Source organism: Pristiophorus japonicus, chromosome 16, assembly GCF_044704955.1.
Source record: "Pristiophorus japonicus isolate sPriJap1 chromosome 16, sPriJap1.hap1, whole genome shotgun sequence".
In the NCBI taxonomy this organism is placed as follows: domain Eukaryota; kingdom Metazoa; phylum Chordata; class Chondrichthyes; family Pristiophoridae; genus Pristiophorus; species Pristiophorus japonicus.
Genome location: NC_091992.1, coordinates 21,251,332 through 21,275,036, shown reverse-complemented (window position 1 = coordinate 21,275,036; position 23,705 = coordinate 21,251,332). Strand labels below are relative to the sequence as shown.

At 44.1% G+C, this 23,705-nt stretch overlaps 1 protein-coding gene across 1 annotated transcript in view; it reads right to left on the bottom strand.

Moving 5' to 3' along the window:
• Positions 1-1,749: 1,749 nt before the first annotated feature.
• The window catches only part of ankrd13b (ankyrin repeat domain 13B), a 408,867-nt gene continuing 386,911 nt past the window's right edge, over positions 1,750-23,705 (bottom strand). The window contains exons 14-15 of the mRNA XM_070858078.1: positions 16,208-16,284; positions 1,750-1,945 (exon numbers count right to left, since the gene is read on the bottom strand). Coding sequence (XP_070714179.1) covers positions 1,750-1,945; positions 16,208-16,284 — 273 coding nt within the window. The remainder of the gene's footprint in view (positions 1,946-16,207; positions 16,285-23,705) is intronic.

Genomic DNA, 23,705 nt, shown 5'->3' with positions numbered 1-23,705 from the left:
AGCAGGCAGGGCCTCGGTTTAACGTCTCATCTGAAAGACGGCACCTCTGACAGTGCAGCACTCCCTCAGCACTGCACTGGAGTGTCAGCCTAGATTTATGTGCTCAAGTCCCTGGAATGGGACTTGAACCCACAACCTTCTGACCTCAGAGGTGAGGGTGCTACCTACTGAGCCATTGGCTGACAAGAAACTAAACTGCCTTTTTTTTACTTCTTGTTGTTGCGTATTATTTCCATATATTCTCTCAGTCTGGAGAGCTGACACTCCAGCATGAAGCTCAGCATTGCCATTACAAACACGGTTTTGAGATTAACCATCAAAACCACACTTTTCAGATACAATGCTCCACTGTTGTTAATGAAGTCATCTAGTGACCCTGCTTAGAACTGCCAACATCTATCTACTGAGGGCAGGATGTCAGTCAAAGTCAGGTCTGAAACTCGGAGGCCTTGTGAGTTGCAAATTAACTTACCACTGTGAAAACTACTGGGACATCGAACGTCTAACGGCTTCTGTAAGAAGGGAGATCAATGATAGCTGGGTTAGATCAAATGATCAACAGAAAATCTAATGTAGTCAGTGCATCAACTGCATCATCATCAGATGTCAAGACAACATCAGCGTAACTAAAAGGAATATCTAACATCGGCTCATTGTATGCAATACAATTTGGATATTTGTAATTTTGGAGCTAAGATGCTTTAGGACTTGGTTCAATTTACCATCATTGACTCATGGGAACTAATTTCATAAGACTCCCCATCACGACATAGGTTCGTAAAATTACTGCCGCTGTGTGTAACTATTCCAAGGAAGGCTATTACTTTCTGGCTTGGCACTGATGGAAAGCACAAACTATTGTTCACTGAACCAAGGCATGGCTAACATAATATATTAGGCTGCACATTCTTCCTCAATCTGTCATAAGTCTAGTTTTGTTTAAAGGTGAGTTGGTCCAGTGGTCTACATTGTAACACTAAAACAGTGAGCTCAAAGTCCTATCAATTGCAATTTGGTCCACTTTGTAACCAGCAGTTGCATCAAGCAGTTAATAATCGGGCCTTCTCAGTATGATGTGCAGTACAGTGATTCTATACTGTTCCGATAATAAGCATTAATGCCAACCACAGCCGTGTCCTCCTCTACTGCACCACTGTGGTATTCCCTATCACATCTGTACGTTTCCTTGGCAAAAATTGTGCTATAAAGTTTTGTATGTAGACTTGTAGCTGCTGAAAATTGGATTTAGACCACCTATTGTTTTACTAGAGACCCTTACTAGCCGGCAAGTGTGATAGGAGGATCTTTAAGCTTTTTGAATAAGCTCAGTTAAAATCTAAGTGTCGACACTGTTCCAACATAATGCACCAGTTCCCTGGCACAACTCAAATTTAGATAGCCAAGGATCTACTAACCATTTTCCACTGACAGAAAATTTAGCTATCAGCATCTGCCAATCAATATTGGGTAGAAAGGAACCTCTGAGTCATTATTCTTGAACCATGTGCAGGAGTTATGCAAAAGACAGTAGAATAAAGCGTGGGCTGTTGAGGCATATTTCAAAGGTGCAACAATGCACAATTGTCTGGCTGTAAATCAGCCTTGCATTCTGATTTACTGTTGACATTCTTTTGTGCCCAATCGTAATGCATGGGCTGGTGACCTTACATATTGTCTTTTACTTGTGATTTTTTTTTATATTTAAAAAAAAATCTGTCGTGAAAGAACAATTGAGGAACAGTGGTGATATTATTTTTCAGTGAGTGAAAGTCGAATAATGCGTTCCAGTTCTTCCTCCTCCTGCCGTTTACGTTTCTCTACTTCCTCTTGCTCCTTTGTAGAGAGTTCCATAGCCAGTAGCAGCTGGTCATCGTAGTTGGGGTACAGTTGGTTACTGGGTATGTGCTGGGGGCTGGGCTGACTGAGAATGTTGTGTTGTGGTGTTCTGAAACAATCAATGTATACAGAGTTAGAAACAAATGCTACACAATTGCATGTGAACTCTCTTCTGGAACATCCTGCCCATGTATGAGGATGGAGATAGACCACTTCTATTGTTAGTAGTTGTTCTGAGTCTAAGTAAAACTTTCAGGAACCTGAGAATGTTATGCACACCGTTGGAATTCAGCAAGAAAATACAATTACACAAACTTTCATGTTTCTGGAATTGTTTAGCTCCCTTATTACTCTAGGTCCAGTACTGCACTGCATTTGGAACCAATGGATAAGCCCCATCTGCAGTCACTTCCAGTACTGTTGCAGTTGACTATCTATAATCCAGGAAGCACTTGCAACAAGAACTTCCAATCCTAGGCTTCATTTGTTCCAATTGCAGTGTCAAAGGGCATAATCCTTTAAAGGGGCAGGTAACTGGAAGCTATTTTGTGATCCTTCTTCAAAGTGACAGAAACAAGTCAAAATCCAAAACGAGTATTTTAAAGGTCTTCGTTATTACAACTAGAGGAATCAGTCATTCTCCGTTATTACAACTAGAGGAATCAGTCATTTTAAAAGTGTTGCAAAACACTGAACTTTGTGTCGAGGCAAGATAACACCTACAATACAATGTTTAGCCACATACTTACAAACCTGGTGCAGAGAAAAATTGTTGATTGTGGGGTATTGGTTCTGTTTATAAGTAGTACTTAACATTCACAAATAATGTGAGGTAACATAGGCTGCAATTCTTGGAAAGAGAGTGTATTTTGAGAGACGTACAGCATATATCCTTCTGAAGCAGGAATGACAGTGCCAGGAAATGGAATCTTCTTCCAATCATCACCGATGACAATCAAATAGTCCCAGTCTCAGGGTGAATTACAAAGCTCAGCTCTCTTTCAATTCTGTGACAGTCTACCCCTTCACAAAGAGCTGTGTGTGAAAATCCTGGATCATTCCAACCTTAAATTTTAGTCATTTTTTAAAACTTGTACACTGGACAATTGGATTGGGAATTGGATTGAAACTGCTGAAACTCAATTGAATGAGAGTTCTAACAGTTAATGATACAAAAATAAACAACAGTACAGGCAACTCTCGATTATCCGTACACGGATCTAACAGAGAACACGCTGCAACGGCACTTTTAAAAACTGTGATAGTGTCCCGTGTACAGCTGCACCGAGATGGACATTTCGTTGTTTTTCTAATCTCAGCACTGGAAAACAAGATGATCCCAATAAGAATATTATCAAGTTATGTAGCCAAATTATAGGTTGGTTTTACCAATCACCCAAGCCGAGTAGTTAATTTAGCCATAGTCACTCATTGTACCTTTCTTTCAATGCACATCCATTGCTGTGGAAACAGTTTAACCAATCACTCAAACTAAAGCTCAAGTGTACACAATACCCAGTCATGCCACATTAGCAAGAAGACATGGAAGACATCAGAATACAGGTTCAAAACCACCTCAACCCAACATGACAAAGCACCCACAGATGACAGAAAGTCAAAACTACAGTGCTGAGATTGAGAATGATACTAATAACATCATTTAGTTTTGGCCTTATGCTTATTACAGGCCTAGGTAATTCCATTTACCATCCTTCATTTTTCTTGGGTGTCAATGAGAGCACAGGACCTGTAAAGACCACAGTGCCATTGAGATTCGTGATGTTACTGCATCAGGCCCAAGTTGCAGCATCAGTGGCTGAGAGGAAAGGAGTCATTTCAGAGCTAGAAAAATCCAGAGGCCTCATCTCCATTCTTACCTTTAACCCTTTGAGCACTGAAGGACTTTTTTTATCTTCTGAAAAACAAACATGTTTACCATCATATATATATATATATAGAGAGAGAGAGAGAGATAAATATCCTTACAATTATATTGCAAGAATGATATTTTGGCAAAACATTAAAGCGAAAGTGCAGCACGTGTCAAACAGGTCTCGTTCCACAGGACACGCTGAAGAAATGGGAAGTTCAAACCTTGCACTATTTTTGGATATGTTGAAGCCATGCCCCCCACAGTCCTGAATGAGCTGATATCTGCACACATTTCAGAATTGGAGGCTATTATTGAGTCAAGTGTACATTGTATATTCCTTGGTAATCTGCCGCCAGAAAAACTGATATTACCCCCAGAGACACGGCACTGTTTTCCTTCGGGGCCTGTGTCACTATAATCTTTAATTTACGTCAAACTACTTGCTGGAAACAGTGAGAAAATTCCCTAATGGATAATATATATATTTTAAATCAAGTATACTATTTAATGTAAAGACCAGCAAATCTCTGGCACTGAGTTTAAATTGTAACAATCTCGTGCTTTGCTTTTGAGATTTATGATGTAACTTGAACCACTTGGACTGATTGCCGTTAACTGCTATATCCGACTGCCTCAGCACAGGCTGCAATCAATCTCAATCAGACTGCTCACCATGTGGCTCGCCAGGGTGCATCTATATACTGGACGCAACATTGCCCGACACGCTGACTGGGGTACATGGTTAGGCGATTGCAGGCTTCCGCTATTTGCCTCCAGGGGCCAAATGGCCTACTCCTGCTCCTATCTCTTATGTTATATGCTTTGCCCCAAAACCAACTGCAAGTTAAGCAGAAGTACCAGCAGAGTAACCAATGCTTACAATTCATCATTTAGACCACATCAGTTAAAATTCTGCCTGAATTACAGCTGGAGAATAAAGCAATAAATAAATCCAAAAGGACCTAAAATTCATTATTGAACCCAGTATCACATCTAATAAGCAGCATCTGCATTTAAGCAATGACAGCAGTCAACTAAAAGGTGCTTCTACTGTAGGCACACTCTGGCTAAGATAAAATGTTGGGCTGACCTAAATAAAACAGGAGACAAGGCCACTGGGTTTTTTTCTGGCTCTGAATCATCGCAGAGACAATGTGATAAATTAGCATTGCCCACTATTGCATAATCCAGATGTGGGAGCGAACAGCAGCGTTAAATTTTGCCGCATTCCTTGTTTTGATATTCAGTCCAATGCTCCATACACTGAGGATTCGATTAAATCAATGATGGCAATTCTACCTTGTGGGCATTTGATCTGTAGAATCTGATTGAAGACTTTATCACATATAACATTTATATTTAGCCCTCCTAGAAGTGACTCACTCTTTCATCTACCTCTTCGTGTGAAAAATCCCTATTTTCTCCATCGTGAAGAATTTAAAAGCAATGTGCAGAGCTTGCGTTAAAAGGGCTGACAGGAAGATCTGAGTGTGTCTCAAACCGGAGATACTTCACAGACTCTGCCATCCCAGACCGACTTGAATAAGACGACACCTATTTTTTAAAAATGGCATCAGGATGCTTTGGGGACGGAAAGAACTGAAAGAAAAGCTGTGCGCCATTTTACAAGGAAGTGGCAGATGTCTTTGTGAAGTAATACCATTTGGTACGTGTTGCTTTGTGGACCAAGCACCACTGTTAAATGCCCAGTAACAAAATAAACACCCCGTTAAACTTATCTTGCGACGGAGAAAACTCGGGTGACATTAATGGTGTATTCACACGACAAGTTTGAAGACTAAAGGAATCGAGGGATGTGGGGTTAGGGCGGGAAAGTGGAGCTGAGGTAGAAGAACAATCGTAATCTAATTGAATGGCAGAGCAGGCTCGAGGGAGCGCCTGGCCTACTATTGCTCCGAATTCCTATGTTCTTTAATAAAATTGGTGCGAAGCGGTTTCAGCACCAATATGATTTCAAAGCGAAGTGGAATGAGACTCCTTCCTTCAGGGAGACACACTTCACTCCATTTTTGGTGTCAAGTTAGACATTGACGTCAGATTGAGTTACAGTTTGACTGCATTGTAAAACTAATGCACTGCTTTTCATTTCTTTTGGGAACACCTAACTCAACAACAGGACCACTTTGACATAATGTTACTGTTAAACGACCAGTATCATCTGGTAAAGTTATTTGTGAGGTGAATATATTGACCTGATTGGTGACGCAATGACATTTATTGTATCACCAACTGTGACTGCCTGCTTACATTTTATAAGTAATTCAGAACTAACAAGAGAAAATGGAATCAATTCCACATGTCCTGGCATGTTTAACCGCTGCGCCTGTACAATCCCGACTCAGCAGTTAACCAGCTTGAAGTTCAGCTAATCTTTCAAAGCAGACTATTTCTCATCATTACATGCGCCTTAACAGATCCAAACACTTATTACAACAGTAACATGCCTCTTGTTAAATATTTTAAATTATTATCGTGGGGAGTTTGGTGCTCTTCAGAGAGTTTCTGAAGCAGCCAGGAGTAGCAATGCAGTGTGAACATGCCATTTTCCACTCTGGGCATCCATCTTACTGCATCTCATCTGCTGTTGTGATGGAGTTGTGTACAGACCACCAAACAGTAGTAGTGAGGTTGGGGACAGCATCAAACAAGAAATTAGGGATGCGTGCAATGAAGGTACAGCAGTTATCATGGGCGACTTTAATCTACATATTGATCGGGCTAACCAAACTGGTAGCAATGCGGTGGAGGAGGATTTCCTGGAGTGTATTAGGGATGGTTTTCCAGACCAATATGTCGAGGAGCCAACTAGAGAGCTGGCCATCCTAGACTAGGTGATGTGTAATGAGAAAGGACTAAGTAGCAGTCTTGTTGTGCGAGGCCCCTTGGGGAAGAGTGACCATAATATGGTAGAATTCTTTATTAAGATGGAGAGTGACACAGTTAATTCAGAGACTAGGGTCCTGAACTTAAGGAAAGGTAACTTTGATGGTATGAGATGTGAATTGGCTAGAATAGATTGGCAAGTGATACTTAAAGGGTTGACGGTGGATTGGCAATGGCAAACATTTAAAGATCACATGGATGAACTTCAGCAATTGCACATCCCTGTCTGGAGTAAAAATAAAACAGGGAAGGTGGCTCAACTGTGGCTAACAAAGGAAATTAAGGATAGTGTTAAATCCAAGGAAGTGGCATATAAATTGGCCAGAAAAAGCAGCAAACCTGAGGACTGGGAGAAATTTAGAATTCAGCAGAGGAGAACAAAGGGTTTAATTAAGAGGGGGAAAACAGAGTATGAGAGGAAGCTTGTTGGGAACATAAAATTTGACTGCAAAAGCTTCCATAGATATGTGAAGAGAAAAGGATTAGTGAAGACAAACGTAGGTCCCTTGCAGTCAGATTCAGGTGAATTTATAATGGGGAGCAAAGAAATGGTGGACCAGTTAAACAAATACTTTGGTTCTGTCTTCACGAAGGAAGACACAAATAATCTTCCGGAAGGGTCTAGTGAGAAGGATATCCTTATTAGGCGGGAACTTGTGTTAGGGAAATTGATGGGATTGAAGGCCGATAAATCCCCGGGGTTGATAGTCTGCATCCCAGAGTACTTAAGGAAGTAGCCCGAGAAATAGTGGATGCATTGGTGATCATTTTTCAACAGTCTATCGACTCTGGATCGGTTCCTATGGACTGGAGGGTAGCTAATGTAACACCACTTTTTAAGAAGAGAGGGAGAGAGAAGGCAGGTAATTATAGACCGGTTAGCCTGACATCAATACTGGGGAAAATGTTGGAATCAATTATTAAAGATGAAATAGCAGCACATTTGGAAAGCAGTGATGGGATCAGTCCAAGTCAGCATGGATTTATGAAAGGGAAATCCTGCTTGACAAATCTTCTAGAATTTTTTGAGGATGTAACTGGTAGAATGGACAAGGGAGAACCGGTGGATGTGGTGTATTTGGATTTTCAAAAGGTTTTTGACAAGGTCCCACACAAGAGATTGGTGTGCAAAATTAAAGCACATGGTATTGGGGGTAATGTACTGACATGGATAGAAAACTGGTTGGCAGACAGGAAGCAGAGAGTCGGGATAAACGGGTCCTTTATAGAATGGCAGGCAGTGACTAGTGGGGTGCTGCAGGGCTCAGTGCTGGGACCCCAGCTATTTACAATATACATTAATGATTTGGATGAGGGAATTGAGTGTAATATCTCCCAGTTTGCAAATGACACTAAACTGGGTGGCGGTGTGAGCTGTGAGGAGGACGCTAAAAGGCTGCAGGGTGACTTGGACAGGTTAGGTGAGTGGACAAACGAGTGGCAGATGCAGTATAATGTGGATAAATGTGAGGTTATCCACTTTGGTGGCAAAAACATGAAGGCAGAATATTATCTGAATGGCGGCAGATTAGGAAAAGGGGAGGTGCAACGAGACCTGGGTGTCATGGTACATCAGTCATTGAAAGTTGCCATGCAGGTACAGCAGGCAGTGAAGAAGGCAAATGGTATGTTGGTCTTTATAGCTAGGGGAGCTGAGTATAGGAGCAGGGAGGTCTTACTTCACTTGTACAGGGCCTTACTGAGGCCACACCTGGAATATTGTGTTCAGTTTTGGTCTCCTAATCTGAGGAAGGACGTTCTTGCTATTGAGGGAGTGCAGTGAAGGATTGCCAGACTGATTCCGGGATGGCAGGACTGACATATGAGAAGAGACTGGATCAACTGGGCCTTTATTCACTGGAGTTTAGAAGGATGAGAGGGGATCTCATAGAAACATATAAAATTCTGACAGGACTGGACAGGTTAGATGCAGGAAGAATGTTCCTGATGTTGGGGAAGTCCAGAACCAGGGGACATAGTCTAAGGATAAGGGGTAAGCCATTTAGGACTGAGATGAGAAGAAACTTCTTCACTCAGAGAGTTGTTAACCTGTGGAATTCCCTGTCGCAGAGAGTTGTTGATGCCAGTTCATTGGATATATTCAAGAGGAAGTTAGATATGGCCCTTACGGCTAAAGGGATCAAGTGGTATGGAGAGAAAGCAGGAAAGGGGTACTGAGGTGAATGATCAGCCAAGATCTTATTGAATGGTGGTGCAGGCTCAAAGGGTCGAATGGCCTACTCCTGCACCTATTTTCTATGTTTCAATGTTTCTATGTTTCAATGAAGGACCTAATATTCCAGGTCCTGAACTACATCCTGAAGGGTGGAAGATGCCTGTGCGTGGATTTTTTTAACGTGTGGTGGCCGTTGCAAACAGCCACCACACGGGCTTGACAGTGCTAGGTCTGCGTCCAGTGGCAAGGGTTATCCAAGACAACTGGAGGCCTGTTCTGCTGCACAGACCTGGTGCACACATATATCGCAGTGTGGGCTGCCCCTGGACCCCTGGCTCTGAACTCATGCCGCTCCTGGGCTCCGATCACATCCCTCCACAGTCTCTCGCCGCTCCTGCTGTATCTGCCCAAGCTCCAATCACCGACCTGGACCTTGAAGATGTCACTCTTTGCTGCCTTCGCCCTCCTGCACCAGCTCGCGCTGCTCCCTGAAATGGCTTCCACGCTACTCCGGGTGGCCGCACCTCCGCTCCTTTTATGGCCCCATTATGAGACCATTACCTTACCCATCATCATCATCATCATAGGTAGTCCCTCGGAATCGAGGAAGACTTGCTTTCACTCTTAGCATGAGTTCTTAGGTGGCTGTACAGTCCAATACGAGAACCACAGTCTCTGTCACAGGTCGGACAGATAGTCGTTGAGGGAAAGGGTGGGCAGGGAGCCTGGTTTGCCGCACGCTCCTTCCGTTGCCTGCGCTTGATTTCTGCATGCTCTCGGCGACGATACCCGAGGAGCTCAGCTCCCTCCCGAAAGCACTTCCTCCACTTAGGGCGGTCTATGGCCTCCCAGGTGTCAGTGGGGATGTCGCAGGGAGGCTTTGAGGGTGTCCTTGTAACGTTTCCTCTGCCCGCCTTTGGCTCGTTTGCCGTGGACGAGTTCCGAGTAGAGCGCTTGCTTTGGGAGTCTCGTGTCTGGCATGCGAACAATGTGGCCTGCCCAGCGGAGCTGATGAAGTGTGGTCAGTGCTTCAATGCTGGGGATGTTGGCCTGGACGAGGACACTAATGTTTGTGCGTCTGTCCTCCCAGGGGATTTGTAGGATCTTGCGGAGACATTGCTGGTGGTATTTCTCCAGCAACTTGAGGCATCTACTGTACATGTTTACCTTACCAATTAGATGGTGTAAGGCACTCCCTCGCATGATTTAAACCCTTCAACAAATATTAATTCTCATCTTTTCATTGCAAATGATTCCCACTTTAATGTCTCAATCTCCAAGAGGCTTATTGATTTGTTGGATATGAATCGAAATTGTGGAAACATTTTGGAAGTTCCCCAAAGTGTGCTATTCAAGGCAATAACCTGAATTAGTGACAGTTGGATAAATAATTCATTATATTACCAACTTTAATGGATTTTACAGTGTATGTAATTTGGGTTTGTGATAATTGGCAGAGGATTTTTTTTAAACCCAACTCTCACATATAATTGCTTTAAATTAAAACTCATTTACAGTCATGGATCATAAAACAACATACTGCATTGTGGAAGTATTAATATAAAATGCTAAGTTTAGCAAGTGAGATCTGTTAACTTTTTGTGGACCGCAGACGCTTTTCTGTACCATGTCCAAAAATAGCCCAAGAATTCTCCATTTCCCTCAGAGTGTACTGCAGCTTAGACATGCTCTATGTACCAACACTTTCAATAATATGTTCAAGATTAGATTGTATAAATGTCATTTTGGGGAAGACGGTGACTGAAAAAAATATATGTTTCTCTGAAACTTTGAATAAAAAGGAAAAATAAAATAAGTCCTTCAGCCCTCAAAGGGTTAATTATCAGAGGGGGAGAGAAGTTGAAATTATTGGCCACGCGTTCTATGCATTCATGAAGCACTGAGCAATCCATTGGTTTAGGGCAATATCAGCGGAGGTGTTTTTTTAATTCTTTCATGGGATGTGGGCATTGCTGACAAGGCCGGCATTTATTGCCCATCCCTGAATTGCCCTTGAGAAGGTGGTGGTGAGCCGTCGCCTTGAACCGCTGCAGTCCATGTGGTGAAGGTACTCCCACAGTGCTGTTAGGCAGGGATCTTTCCAGGAATTTGACCCAGCGACGATGAAGGAATGCCGATATATTTCCAAGTGACGCTGGTGTGTGACTTGGAGGGATGGTGCTCCCCATGCGTCTGTTCAACAATAACGTACAAAAACTTGTCCTCTTTTTTTTACAAACCCAACCCAGTGCAGGGTAATGACGACCTCATGTCAGAATCAATCAGTAATCAGAATATTTCATTTACTCAGGCCTTGCAGTTAGGTGCAATTCAGTGAAGCACTTACAAGTGGACTGCAAAGACAAGCCTTGCTGTGCGTATAATTTGGTATTGTTTGATGGGGAAAGTCTGTTTTTAAGAATTCCTCCTAACTTATTCAATTGTGACAGTGTCAAACCAGCCAGAATTCATCATCATTATCATCATCATAAGCAGTCCCTCGAAATCGAGGAAGACTTGCTTCCACTCTAAAACTGACTACACAGACCAATACGGGAATTACAGTCCCTGTCACAGATGGGACAGACAGTGGTTGGAGGAAAGGGTGGGTGGGACAGGTTTGCCGTATGCTAGTTCCGCTGCCTGCGCTGGTTTTCTGCATGCTCTCGATGACGAGACGCGAGGTGCTCAGCGCTCTCCCAGATGCTCTTCCTCCACTTAGGGCGATCTTTGGTTAGGGATTCCCAGGTGTCGGTGGGGATGTTGCACTTTATCAAGGAGGCTTTGAGGTGTCCTTGAAATGTTTTCTCTGCCCACCTGGGGCTCGCTTGCCGTGTAGGAGTTCTGAGTAGAGCGCTTGCTTTGGGAGTCTCATGTCGGGCAGCGGATAATGTGGACCGCCCAACAGAGCTGGTCGAGTGTGATCAGTGCTTCGCTGCTCAGGATGTTGGCCTGATCGAGAACACTGACATTGGGGTGTCTATCCTCCCAGGGGATTTGTAGGATCTTGCGGAGACATCGTTGGTGGTATTTCTCCAGTGATTTGAGGCGTCTGCTGTACATGGTCCACGTCTCTGAGCCATACAGGAGGGCGGGTATCATTACAGCCCTGTAGGCCATGAGCTTGGTGCCAGATTTGAGGGCCTGATCCTCGAACACTCTCTTCCTCAGGTGACCGAAGGCTGCGCTGGTGCACTGGAAGCGGTGTTGGACCACGTCGTCGATGTCTGCCCTTGATGATAGTAGGCTCCCGAGGTATGGAAAGTGGTCCATGTTGTCCAAGGCCGCGCTGTGGATTTTGATGACTGGAGGGCAGTGCTGTGTGGTGGGGTCAGGTTGGTGGAGGACCTTTGTCTTAGGGATGTTTAGTGTAAGGCCCATGCTTTCGTACGCTTCGGTGAAGATGTTGACGATGGCTTGGCATTCAGCCTCTGAATATGCGCAGACACAAGCGCCGTCTGCGTACTGTAGTTCAACGACAGAGGATGGGACGGTCTTGGATCTAGCCTGGAGGCGACGAAGGTTGAACAAGTTCCCACTGGTTGTATAGTTTAGTTCCACTCCAGCGGGGAGTTTGTTGAGTGTGAGATGGAGCATTGCAGTGAGCAAGCTCGAGAAGAGGGTTTGCGCGATGACGCAGCCCTGCTTGACCCCGGTCCGGATGTGAATTGGGTCTGTGGTGGATCCATTGGTCAGGATCACAGCTTGCATGTCATCGTGGAGCAGGCGGAGGATGGTGACAAACTGTTTGGGGCAATTGAAACGGAGGAGGACGCTCCATAGTCCCTCTCGGTTAACAGTGTCAAAGGCCTTAGTGAGGGAAAAGAAGGCCATGTACAAAGGTTGGTGCTGTTTCCTGTATTTCTCTTGCAGTTGTCACGCCATGAAGACCATGTCCATTGTATTCTGTAGTGGACGAAATCCGCATTGTGACTCTGGGAGGAGCTCCTCAGCCACAGGGAGAGAACGGTTGAGGAGGATTCTAGCAATGACTTTCCCAGTGGCTGACAACAGGGAAATTCCTCTGCAGTTGCCGCAGTCGGACTTGTCCCCTTTTTTAAAGATGGTCACAATTACAGCATCTCTGAGATCTCCAGGCATGCACTCCTCCTTCCAGATGAGAGCGATGAGGTCATGCATTTGAGCCAGTAGTGCCTCTCTGCCATATTTTAATGCCTCAGCGGGGATTTCAACTGCTTCTGATGCCTTGTTATTCTTGTGCTGACAGATGGCCTTTTCTACCTCTACAGAATTAACCAAAAGACAACCCACGCAAAATAAAAGCAGTCATGAGACACTTTGACTGCGTCAATGGGATGTCAACCGACTGAACTCACAGCCAGTGACATTAAAGCACCCACTGAAACACTATGGGCTACAAAGGAACAAAATGCCAATGATGTTATTAGATGTGTAGACTTGGATGTCTACCTTGGTGGTTTGAGCTCTGTTTCGCCCACAGGCAGCCTTCACGATTTGTAAATGTGGATTTAAAATGATTATGGTATTGTTATATGTGCCTGCACCTGAATTATTAGTGGCATTTATTCTATGATCACAGTCAGGTTCTAGAATTAATATGCTTTGAAGGCTTTACCAGGTGCCACTCACACAGAAGAACCAGAATCATTTTAATTCTTTGATACGTCCTTACTACACAGTATAAATGCACACGAGGCCCATGCTTGAGAGAAGGTCAGTCTGTGACCTGTCCTTTATTCCTTAGCACTCAAGTGATGAAGGTGGGTGGAGCTTCCCCCTTTTATACCTGAAGGTCCAGGTTAGGCGTGTCTCCCACCTAGTGGTCAGTGTTCTCACGGTGTACAACTTAGGTCAGATTATACATGGGTTACAATGCTGGTTGAATACATGACATCCTTGACATCCCAATTTGATTCGCAGGAGCGGGAGTGGGCTGAAGATTAGTCACTGAAGTAGGAGATCTTTAAATCTTCACCAACCACAGGATCAATGAGATTGCCATCCACACCAAGCTGGTAAAACCTGCCAAAATATCTTGGGACAGCTACTTCATTGCCTTTGTTAGGAACGATGGTAGGAAAGGTTGTATCAAAGAATCCATTTTATGTTTAAAAACTCCCTTTTGTATCAAACAGACAGCTTTTCAAGAATCAGCTGATCATAGCATTCTGGAAAATGTCCAAAAGTCAGTCCAAAGCTCCAAGGTCCCTTGCAAGGTTGGTATCGTCATAAAGATAATTGTTTTGTTATTTGTATAGTTCTGACCTTCTGGTCGATAAATCTAACTGTTTGACAACTATGTGTTCTTCCTTTCTGTACATGTAAGAGGACAAGGCAGTTTTTAATTGTGCCCTGAGACCTCTTATGGAACTTTCACCTGCTGATCTCATCAAAGTCAACTAATGTGTGGAATGATGAGCTGATATAAGTTAGTGTGGAGCAGGAGTAAAGGTCACGGAAGAAGTATGATGTAATTGCCTTTCAACTGAAGGATAAATGCGAGACCATTGTGGCGCAAAGCTAGGAAGACCCGGGAGTTAATCACTCGGCTGATCTCAGCAACTGTAACGTGAGATCTCCCACAGCCTTCGCCTCACCGTGTGTGTGCTATCTGTCAGTATCATTTCCTCTAATAAATCTATAAGTGAGTGTCCAAAACTTTCATTGCTGGCACGGAGGCACAAGCTCCAAGCTTTGATTCCAAAGAAAGACTTGCATTTATATAGCACCTTTCACGACCACCGGACATCTCAAAGTGCCAATGAAGTACTTTTTGGAGTGTAGTCACTGTTGCAATGAGGGAAACGCAGCAGCCAATTTGCGCTCAGCAAGCTCCCACAAACAGCAATGTGATAATGACCAAATCATCTGTTTTTATGATGTCGATTGAGGGATATAAATATTGGCCAGGACACCGGGGATAACTCCCCTGCTCTTCTTCGAAATAGTGCCACAGGATCTTTTTATGTCCACATGACGGGGCCTCAATTTAACGTCTCATCTAAAAGATGACCCCTCCGGCAGTGCAGCACTCCCTCAGTACTGCACTGGAGTGTCAGCCTGGATTATGTGCTCCAGTCTCTGGAGTGGGACTTGAACCTGCAATCTTCTGATTCAGAGCTGCTGGCTGACATTCCAGCAGTATTTATCAACAGCCTTGCTGCACTACTCCTGCTGCAGGAGAGAATGAGTGTGTTACAGTTTTCTTGCAGTAAGACCAGGTGTGCTTACCAGTAATACATACCAAGCTATGCTCTGAATGGCTTCCTGTGATGTCAATATGACATTGTGATCAGGAGGAGTGAGGAATCAGCTATGTATTCTACGTTGTATTTGATTTATCTTAGAGTGAATTATTGTGTTGATTTCTGCACTTGTGAATTAAGGGGAGCAATTCAATTTCCTTCAACAATCAGCTTTAAACTCTACTTTGTAGGTCTAAAATGAGATATTTACAGCAGCAACTCACAAATGGATCGCCATCTGTGGAATGCAAGACAAAGAAATGTCCCTGCCATACTCCTGAGTATATATAAATCAGTCCATAACCTACTCGAAGAAGCCTTGATAAGCATAGCTGCTATTGTCATTGCACCCAGGATCATTTGGATGTAGTACTGTTCAATGCCATCCAACCCCTAAGTGATCAGATGCATAGTACTTCATTGGCTGTAAAGCGCTTTGAGACGTCCAGTGGTCGTGAAAGGCGCTATATAAATGCAAATCTTTCTTTCTTTATAGTCTACCAGAAATATGATCTGTCCCCCTGCCCACCTAGACAAGCAGTTACCAAACAGGGAAGAAATGATTTGAGCTTTAAAAATAAAAAGTTTTGAACTTTTAAAATAAAATAAATCGTTAGCTCCTCATATCGTTTGTGGACATCCCATCAGACCTGCATAATGTGACTCGGGCAGTACGTGCATATCTGGGGGGTTCTGAACAACTGTTACATGTTAATGCATGTTCTTGTTAAACACTGAACAGCACTCAAAGAGCTGAATTCATGAAGTCAGTGCTATAACAAAAAGATCACAGTACATTAGGTATATTTTAAGAATGAATGTTGAATTTTAGGCTGATACACCAATATCAAGGCTCAGGTCACATTGCACAGTGAAGTCTTTGCAACCCCATAGAACTCAATGCTGCCCTTGAGAGTGTCAATTCAATACAACTTACCAGAGGTTATCTATGATTGTTTTGCTGAACCCTTTCCATGTGCCTGAGCAAGAGAATGATGCTTTGAGATAATCCAATTGGGACATTTGTAATATTGGTGTCATTACCTGACAGGCGTGTTCCGTCTAATGAACGTGTCACACTAGAAGTGCATTTACAACACTAAACAATGAAGTGCCTGTAATACAAATGTTACCTAAGATTTTCAGGTACTATAATTCCAGAGTTAATGAATCTCTCCGAATCTGTACTACCTTTCTCCTTTCCTAGCCTCACAAGTCATCGGGCGTGTTCCTGGCTTGCTATTGGTCAATGCTTCCCAGATGGTCACCTGGAAAGAAAATATGAAAAGAAAAATAGGTGAATAAAGTTGGAAACATAGTAACCATTAATTTAGGTTCCTTGTGATTAATGGGAACAGGGCTAAACTCCAAATCTAGGTCCCAATGCAAACTGATCTGAAGCAAGTTAATTGGGTCTTTTCTTTTTACTTTCTCCTCTGGCCTCGCCACCGCCCACCCCATCAGATGCCTCATCTGACCATTCAAGGTCAGTGCAGTAACAAGTGTTGCAGCAGACACCTCAAACCAACTATAACATTAACTGAAATTAGATATCCTTTACACAGAGAGTGATCAACATGAGAAGTTGATTTTTAAGTAGCATAGTGGAAGCAAAAACCTTGTAACCATTTAATAGACAGCTAGGTGGTGTGTTGGGAAGCCTGCATTAGGCTCTGGCTGGATGGATGAACTGGGATGGGCTGAATAGTCTTTTGCTCGTTCATATTAATCTTGCGATTGAGGAAACTGAATGACTTAGGCTTGGGCAATTGAAAAACATGATTGAAAATCAAAGGTCAAGATTCTGAATGCCCAAAGATGATAAAGCTGATATTATGTGAGCTCAACTTGTCCATATTGTGAAACCCAATTGCCTCAGAATTTCCCTCTTCGTCCCGCATCTTGAACCAATCCTTCTTCGTCTCTGATTGAAAGTGATTTTACAAAATGCGCTGCTCATTGACATGAGAAAAAATTCTGGTCCCAGGTCAACGATGTTGATGGAAAATACACCACTTGTGTGCACCGAATACCTTGATCAGGATTTGTGTAACATTGACTTTAAACCAACAGCTCTGGGAGTTTGTTCCTGAAACAGGGTTTGGAAAGTTGGGATTCATGTGAATGTTGAGATGATGTTCTGAGGACACAGGAGAAAGATTTCCTCTGTTCAATACTTGCAGCTGGGCCATAAATATGAGTTTAAAGAAAATACTGCAAGATATTGTAAGCTGCACCAACTGAAGTGTTGGAAATGATTTATAGTACACCCACTTCCAAAATTGCTGTTACATCACCGATAGTAAGGCTATTGACAACATCGAACTTTGAATTGCATTACAAGTTTTGAAAGAACAAATCTGCTGGGATGTTTCTGAAGTCAATATGGCCTTGTGAAGTGTAAAGCTGACATCATACCAAGTGCTTTTAACAATGAGCTTTCTGCAATTTGTGAAATAGTCTTCAAAAGAAGTAAGTGGACTGAAGCTGATTGAGACCACTGAACACCTTTTAGTGAAATTAAATTACAATTATTTTAAAAGGATATAGGGGCACTGGAGAAAATGCAAAAAAGGTTGGCAAGTATGATACCTGAGCTAACTATCAGGAAAGACTGGGATTCTTTTCTCTAGAAAAGAGAAAACGGAGGGGTGACATAAAAGATGTCTTTAAAATGCTGAAGGGGTTCGATAAGGTAGATGTAGAGAAGATGTTTCCACTTGTGGGTGAATCCAAAACTAGGGTCAGAAATATAAGAAAGTCAACAATAAATCCAGTAAGGAATGATTAGAATGTGGAAGTTGAAGCCACAAGGAGTAATTGAGGCAAATAGCATAGATGGATGTAAGGGGAAGTTAGATAAGTACTTGAGGGATAAAGGAATAGAAGGATATGCTGATGGGGTTAGATGAAGTAGAGTGCGAGGAGGCTCGTGTGGAGCTTAAACACCAACACGAACCAGTTGGGCTGAATGGCCTGTTTCTGTGCTGTAACTTTTATGTCATTCAATGAAACGTGAAGGGGAGCTATCTATTATTTGCTAGAAGGGACAGATCCTGGGTTTCATTGACGGAGTAGACATTACCGTGTAAAGAACTAAAAGAATACAGCCAAACATATCTGTGCGAGGCAACCCTTTAAACCTGACTGCACAAGGGCTCAAGCTAATCTTTCATTTGTTGTTGGGTCAGACATTAGATGGTCATTATAAGCAAATGCTCCTTAAGATTATAACACCTCATTTGGGATTATAGTGCAGCATCCTATTTAAGACCATTAAATTCTAATAATCACTCCCGAAAGATTGAATTCCAGAATTAGGATTAAACCCGGAAGCATCAGCATGTTACAGTGTGACGCACTCAGCTACTTTGATATTAGGTACCACTTCACATCCTCTCCGTTTCAACAGGCAGCACCCCACCTTCGCTCCATCCACCCATTCATAGAGGGCTGAGCAACATTCTCACGGTTGACAAGATCCTCACAATGCAGTTAACTCCTTTTATAAGAACATAAAAAGAATTAGGAACAGGAGTAGGCCATCTAGCCCCTCGAGCCTGCTCCACCATTCAAAAAGATCATGGCTGATCTGGCCGTGGACTCAGCTCCACTTACCCACCTGATCCCCATAACCCTTAATTCCCTTATTGGTTAAAAATCTATCTATTTATGATTTGAATACATTCAATGAGCTAGCCTCAACTGCTTCCTTGGGCAGAGAATTACACAGATTCACAACCCTCTGAGAGAAGAAATTCCTTCTCAACTCGGTTTTAAATTGTCTCCCCCGTATTTTGAGGCTGTGCCCCCTAGTTCTAGTCTCCCCGACCAGTGGAAACAACCTCTCTGCCTCTATCTTGTCTATCCCTTTCATTATTTTAAATGTTTCTAAAAGATCACCCCTCATCCAATGAGTAAAGACCCAGTCTACTCAATCTATCATCATAAGGTAACCCCCTCATCTCCGGAATCAGCCTAGTGAATCGTCTCTGTACCCACTCCAAGGCTAGTATATCCTTCCTTAAGTAAGGTGACCAAAACTGCACGCAGTACTCCAGGTGCGGCCTCACCAATACCCTGTACAGTTGCAGCAGGACCTCCCTGCTTTTGTACTCCATCCCTCTCGCAATGAAGGCCAACATTCCATTCGCCTTCCTGATTACCTGCTGCATCTGCAAACTAACTTTTTGGGATTCATGCACAAGGACCCCCAGATCCCTCTGCACCGCAGCATGTTGTAATTTCTCCCCATTCAAATAATATTCCCTTTTACTGTTTTTTTTTCCCAAGGTGGATGACCTCACATTTTCCGACATTGTATTCCATCTGCCAAACCTTAGCCCATTCGCTTAACCTATCTAAATCTCTTTGCAGCCTCTCTGTGTCCTCTACACAACCTGCTTTCCCACTAATCTTTGTGACATCTGCAAATTTTGTTACACTACACTCTGTCCCCTCTTCCAGGTCATCTATGTATATTGTAAACAGTTGTGGTCCCAGCACCGATCCCTGTGGCACACCACTAACCACCGATTTCCAACCCGAAAAGGACCCATTTATCCCGACTCTCTGCTTTCTGTTAGCCAGCCAATTCTCGATCCATGCTAATACATTTCCTCTGACTCCGCGTACCTTTATCTTCTGCAGTAACCTTTTGTGTGGCACCTTATCGAATGCCTTTTGGAAATCTAAATACACCACATCCATCGGTACACCTCTATCTACCATGCTCGTTATATCCTCAAAGAATTCCAGTAAATTAGTTAAACATGATTTCCCCTTCATGAATCCATGTTGCGTCTGCTTGATTGCACTATTCCTATCTAGATGTCCCGCTATTTCTTCCTTAATGATAGCTTCAAGCATTTTCCCCACTACAGATGTTAAACTAACCGGCCTATAGTTACCTGCCTTTTGTCTGCCCCCTTTTTTAAACAGAGGCGTTACATTAGCTGCTTTCCAATCCGCTGGTACCTCCCCGGAGTTCAGAGAATTTTGGTAGATTATAACGAATGCATCTGCTATAACTTCCGCCATCTCTTTTAATACCCTGGGATGCATTTCATCAGGACCAGGGGACTTGTCTACCTTGAATCCCATTAGCCTGTCCAGCACTACCTCCCTAGTGATAGTGATTGTCTCAAGGTCTTCCCTTCCCACATTCCCATGACCAGCAATTTTTTGCATGGTTTTTGTGTCTTCCACTGTGAAGACCGAAGCAAAATAATTGTTTAAGGTCTCAGCCATTTCCACATTTCCCATTATTAAATCCCCCTTCTCATCTTCTAAGGGACCAACATTTACTTATTCACTCTCTTCCGTTTTATATATCGGTAAAAGCTTTTACTATCTGTTTTTATGTTTTGCGCAAGTTTACTTTCATAATCTATCTTTCCTTTCTTTATTGCTTTCTTAGTCATTCTTTGCTGTCATTTAAAATTTCCCAATCTTCTAGTTTCCCACTAACCTTGGCCACCTTATACGCATTGGTTTTTAATTTGATACTCTCCTTTATTTCCTTGGTTATCCATGGCTGGTTATCACTTCTCTTACCGCCCTTCTTTTTCACTGGAATATATTTTTGTTGAGCATTATGAAAGAGCTCCTTAAAAGTCCTCCACTGTTCCTCAATTGTGCCACCGTTTAGTCTGTGTTCCCAGTCTACTTTAGCCAACTCTGCCCTCATCCCACTGTAGTCCCCTTTGTTTAAGCATAGTACGTTCGTTTGAGACACTACTTCCTCACCCTCAATCTGTATTACAAATTCAACCATACTGTGATCACTCATTCCGAGAAGATCTTTTAGTAGGAGATCGTTTATTATTCCTGTCTCATTACACAGGACCAGATCTAAGATAGCTTGCTCCCGTGTAGGTTCTGTAACATACTGTTCTAAGAAACAATCCCGTATGCATTCTATGAATTCCTCCTCCAGGCTACCCTGTGCGATTTGATTTGACCAATCGATATGTAGGTTAAAATCCCCCATGATTACTGCCGTTCCTTTTTCACATGCCTCTATTATTCCCTTGATTATTGTCCGCCCCACCGTGAAATTATTATTTGGGTGCCTATAAACTACGCCCACCAGTGACTTTTTCCCCTTACTATCTCTAATCTCCACCCACAATGATTCAACATTTTGTTCATTAGAGCCAATATCATCTCTCACAACTGCCCTGATACCATCCTTTATTAACAGAGCTACCCCACCTCCTTTCCCTTCTTGTCTATCCTTCCGAATTGTCAGATACCCCTGTATGTTTAATTCCCAGTCTTGGCCACCCTGCAACCACGTTTCTGTAATGGCCACCAAATCATACCCATTTGTAATGATTTGTGCCGTCAACTCATTTACTTTATTTCGAATGCTGCATGCGTTTAGATAGAGTGTTTTAATATTAGTTTTTAAACCACGATTTTTAGTTTTGACCCCTCCTGCAGCCCCTTTATATTCATACATATTGTCCCTTCCTATCACCTTGTGGTTTACACTTACCCCAATGCTACTCTGCTCTGTTGTCTCCTGCCTTTTGCATTCTTCCTTGGGGTCCTGTTGATCTGCGCTCTCACCCACTCTAACTAGCTCAGAGCCCTCTCCTGGGTTCCAAATACTCCTCGCATTGAGGCACTGAGCTTTCAGGCTTGCCTTTTTATTACACTTTGACCCTTTAAAATTTTGCTGTACATTGGCCCTTTTTGTTTTTTGCCTTGGGTTTCTCTGCCCTCCACTTTTACTCATCTCCTTTCTGTCTTTTGCTTCTGTCTCCATTTTGTTTCCCTCTGTCTCCCTGCATTGGTTCCCATCCCCCTGCCATATTAGTTTAACTCCTCCCCAACAGCACTAGCAAACACTCCCCCTAGGACATTGGTTCCGGTCCTGCCCAGGTGCAGACCGTCCAGTTTGTACTAGTCCCACCTCCCCCAGAACCGGTTCCAATGCCCCAGAAATTTGAATCCCTCCCTGCTGCACCACTGCTCAAGCCACGTATTCATCTGCACTATCCTGCGATTCCTACTCTGACTAGCATGTGGCACTGGTAGCAATCCCGAGATTACTACTTTTGAGGTCCTACTTTTTAATTTAGCTCCTAGCTCCTTAAATTCGTCTCGTAGGACCTCATCCCTTTTTTTGCCTATATTGTTGGTACCAATGTGCACCACGACAACTGGCTGTTCTCCCTCCCTTTTCAGAATGTCCTGCACCCACTCCAAGACATCCTTGATCCTTGCACCAGGGAGGCAATATACCATCCTGGAGTCTCGGTTGCGGCCGCAGAAACGCCTATCTATTCCCCTTACAATTGAATCCCCTATCACTATCGCTCTCCCACTCTTTTTCCTGCCCTCCTGTGCAACAGAGCCAGCCACGGTGCCATGAACTTGGCTGCTGCTGCCCACCCCTGATGAGTCATCCCCCTCAACAGTACTCAAAGCGGTGTATCTGTTTTGCAGGGGGTGACCGCAGGGGACCCCTGCACTACCTTCCTTGCACTGCTCTTCCTGCTGGTCTTCTATTCCCTATCTGGCTGTGGACCCTTCACCTGTGGTAAGACCAACTCACTAAACGTGCTACTCACGTCATTCTCAGCATCGTGGATGCTCCAGAGTGAATCCACCCTCAGCTCCAGGGCCGCAACGCGGTCTGTCAGAAGCTGGAGGCGGATACACTTCCCGAACACGTAGTCGTCAGGGACACCGGAAGTGTCCCTGAGATCCCACATGGTACAGGAGCATATCACGTGTCCGAGCTCTCCTGCCATGACTTAACCCTTAGATTCATTTAAATTGGTAACAACAATGTTAACAGGTTACTTACTGATATAAAAAAGAAAAAGAAAAGCTACTCACCAATCACCAGCCAATCACTTACCCCTTTGGCTGTGATGTCACCTTTTGATTTCTTTCTACTTTTTTTTGCTTTTTCTCCCGGCTGGAGCTGTACAAGCTGGGCCTTTATAGGCCTCACCACGCACCTCGAGCTCCCGCCTCCGATCTGCCGCTGCCTCTCGCAGCCGCTGGGCCTTTATAGGCCTCACCACGCACCTCGAGCTCCTGCCTCCGATCTCCCGCCGCCTCTCGCAGCCGCTGGGCCTTTATCGGCCTCACCACGCACCTCGAGCTCCCGCCTCCAATCTACTGCCGCCTCTCGCAGCTGCTGGGCCTTTATAGGCCTCACCACGCACCGCGAGCTCCCGCCTCCAATCTGCCGCCGCCTCTCGCAGCCGCTGGGCCTTTATAGGCCTCACCACGCACCTCGAGCTCCCGCCTCCGATCTCCCTCCGCCTCTCGGAGCCGCTGGGCCTTTATAGGCCTCACGACACACCTCGAGCTCCCGCCTCCGATCTACCGCCGCCTCTCGCAGCCGCTGGGCCTTTATAGGCCTCACGACACACCTCGAGCTCCCGCCTCCGATCTACCGCCGCCTCTCGCAGCTGCTGGGCCTTTATAGGCCTCACCACGCACCTCGAGCTCCCGCCTCCGATCTCCCGCCGCCTCTCGCAGCCGCTGGGCCTTTATAGGCCTCACCACGCACCTCGAGCTCCCGCCTCCGATCTACCACCACCTCTCGCAGCCACTGGGCCTTTATAGGCCTCACCACGCACCTCGAGCTCCCGCCTCCAATCTCCCGCCGCCTCTTGCAGCTGCTGGGCCTTTATAGGCCTCACGACACACCTCAAGCTCC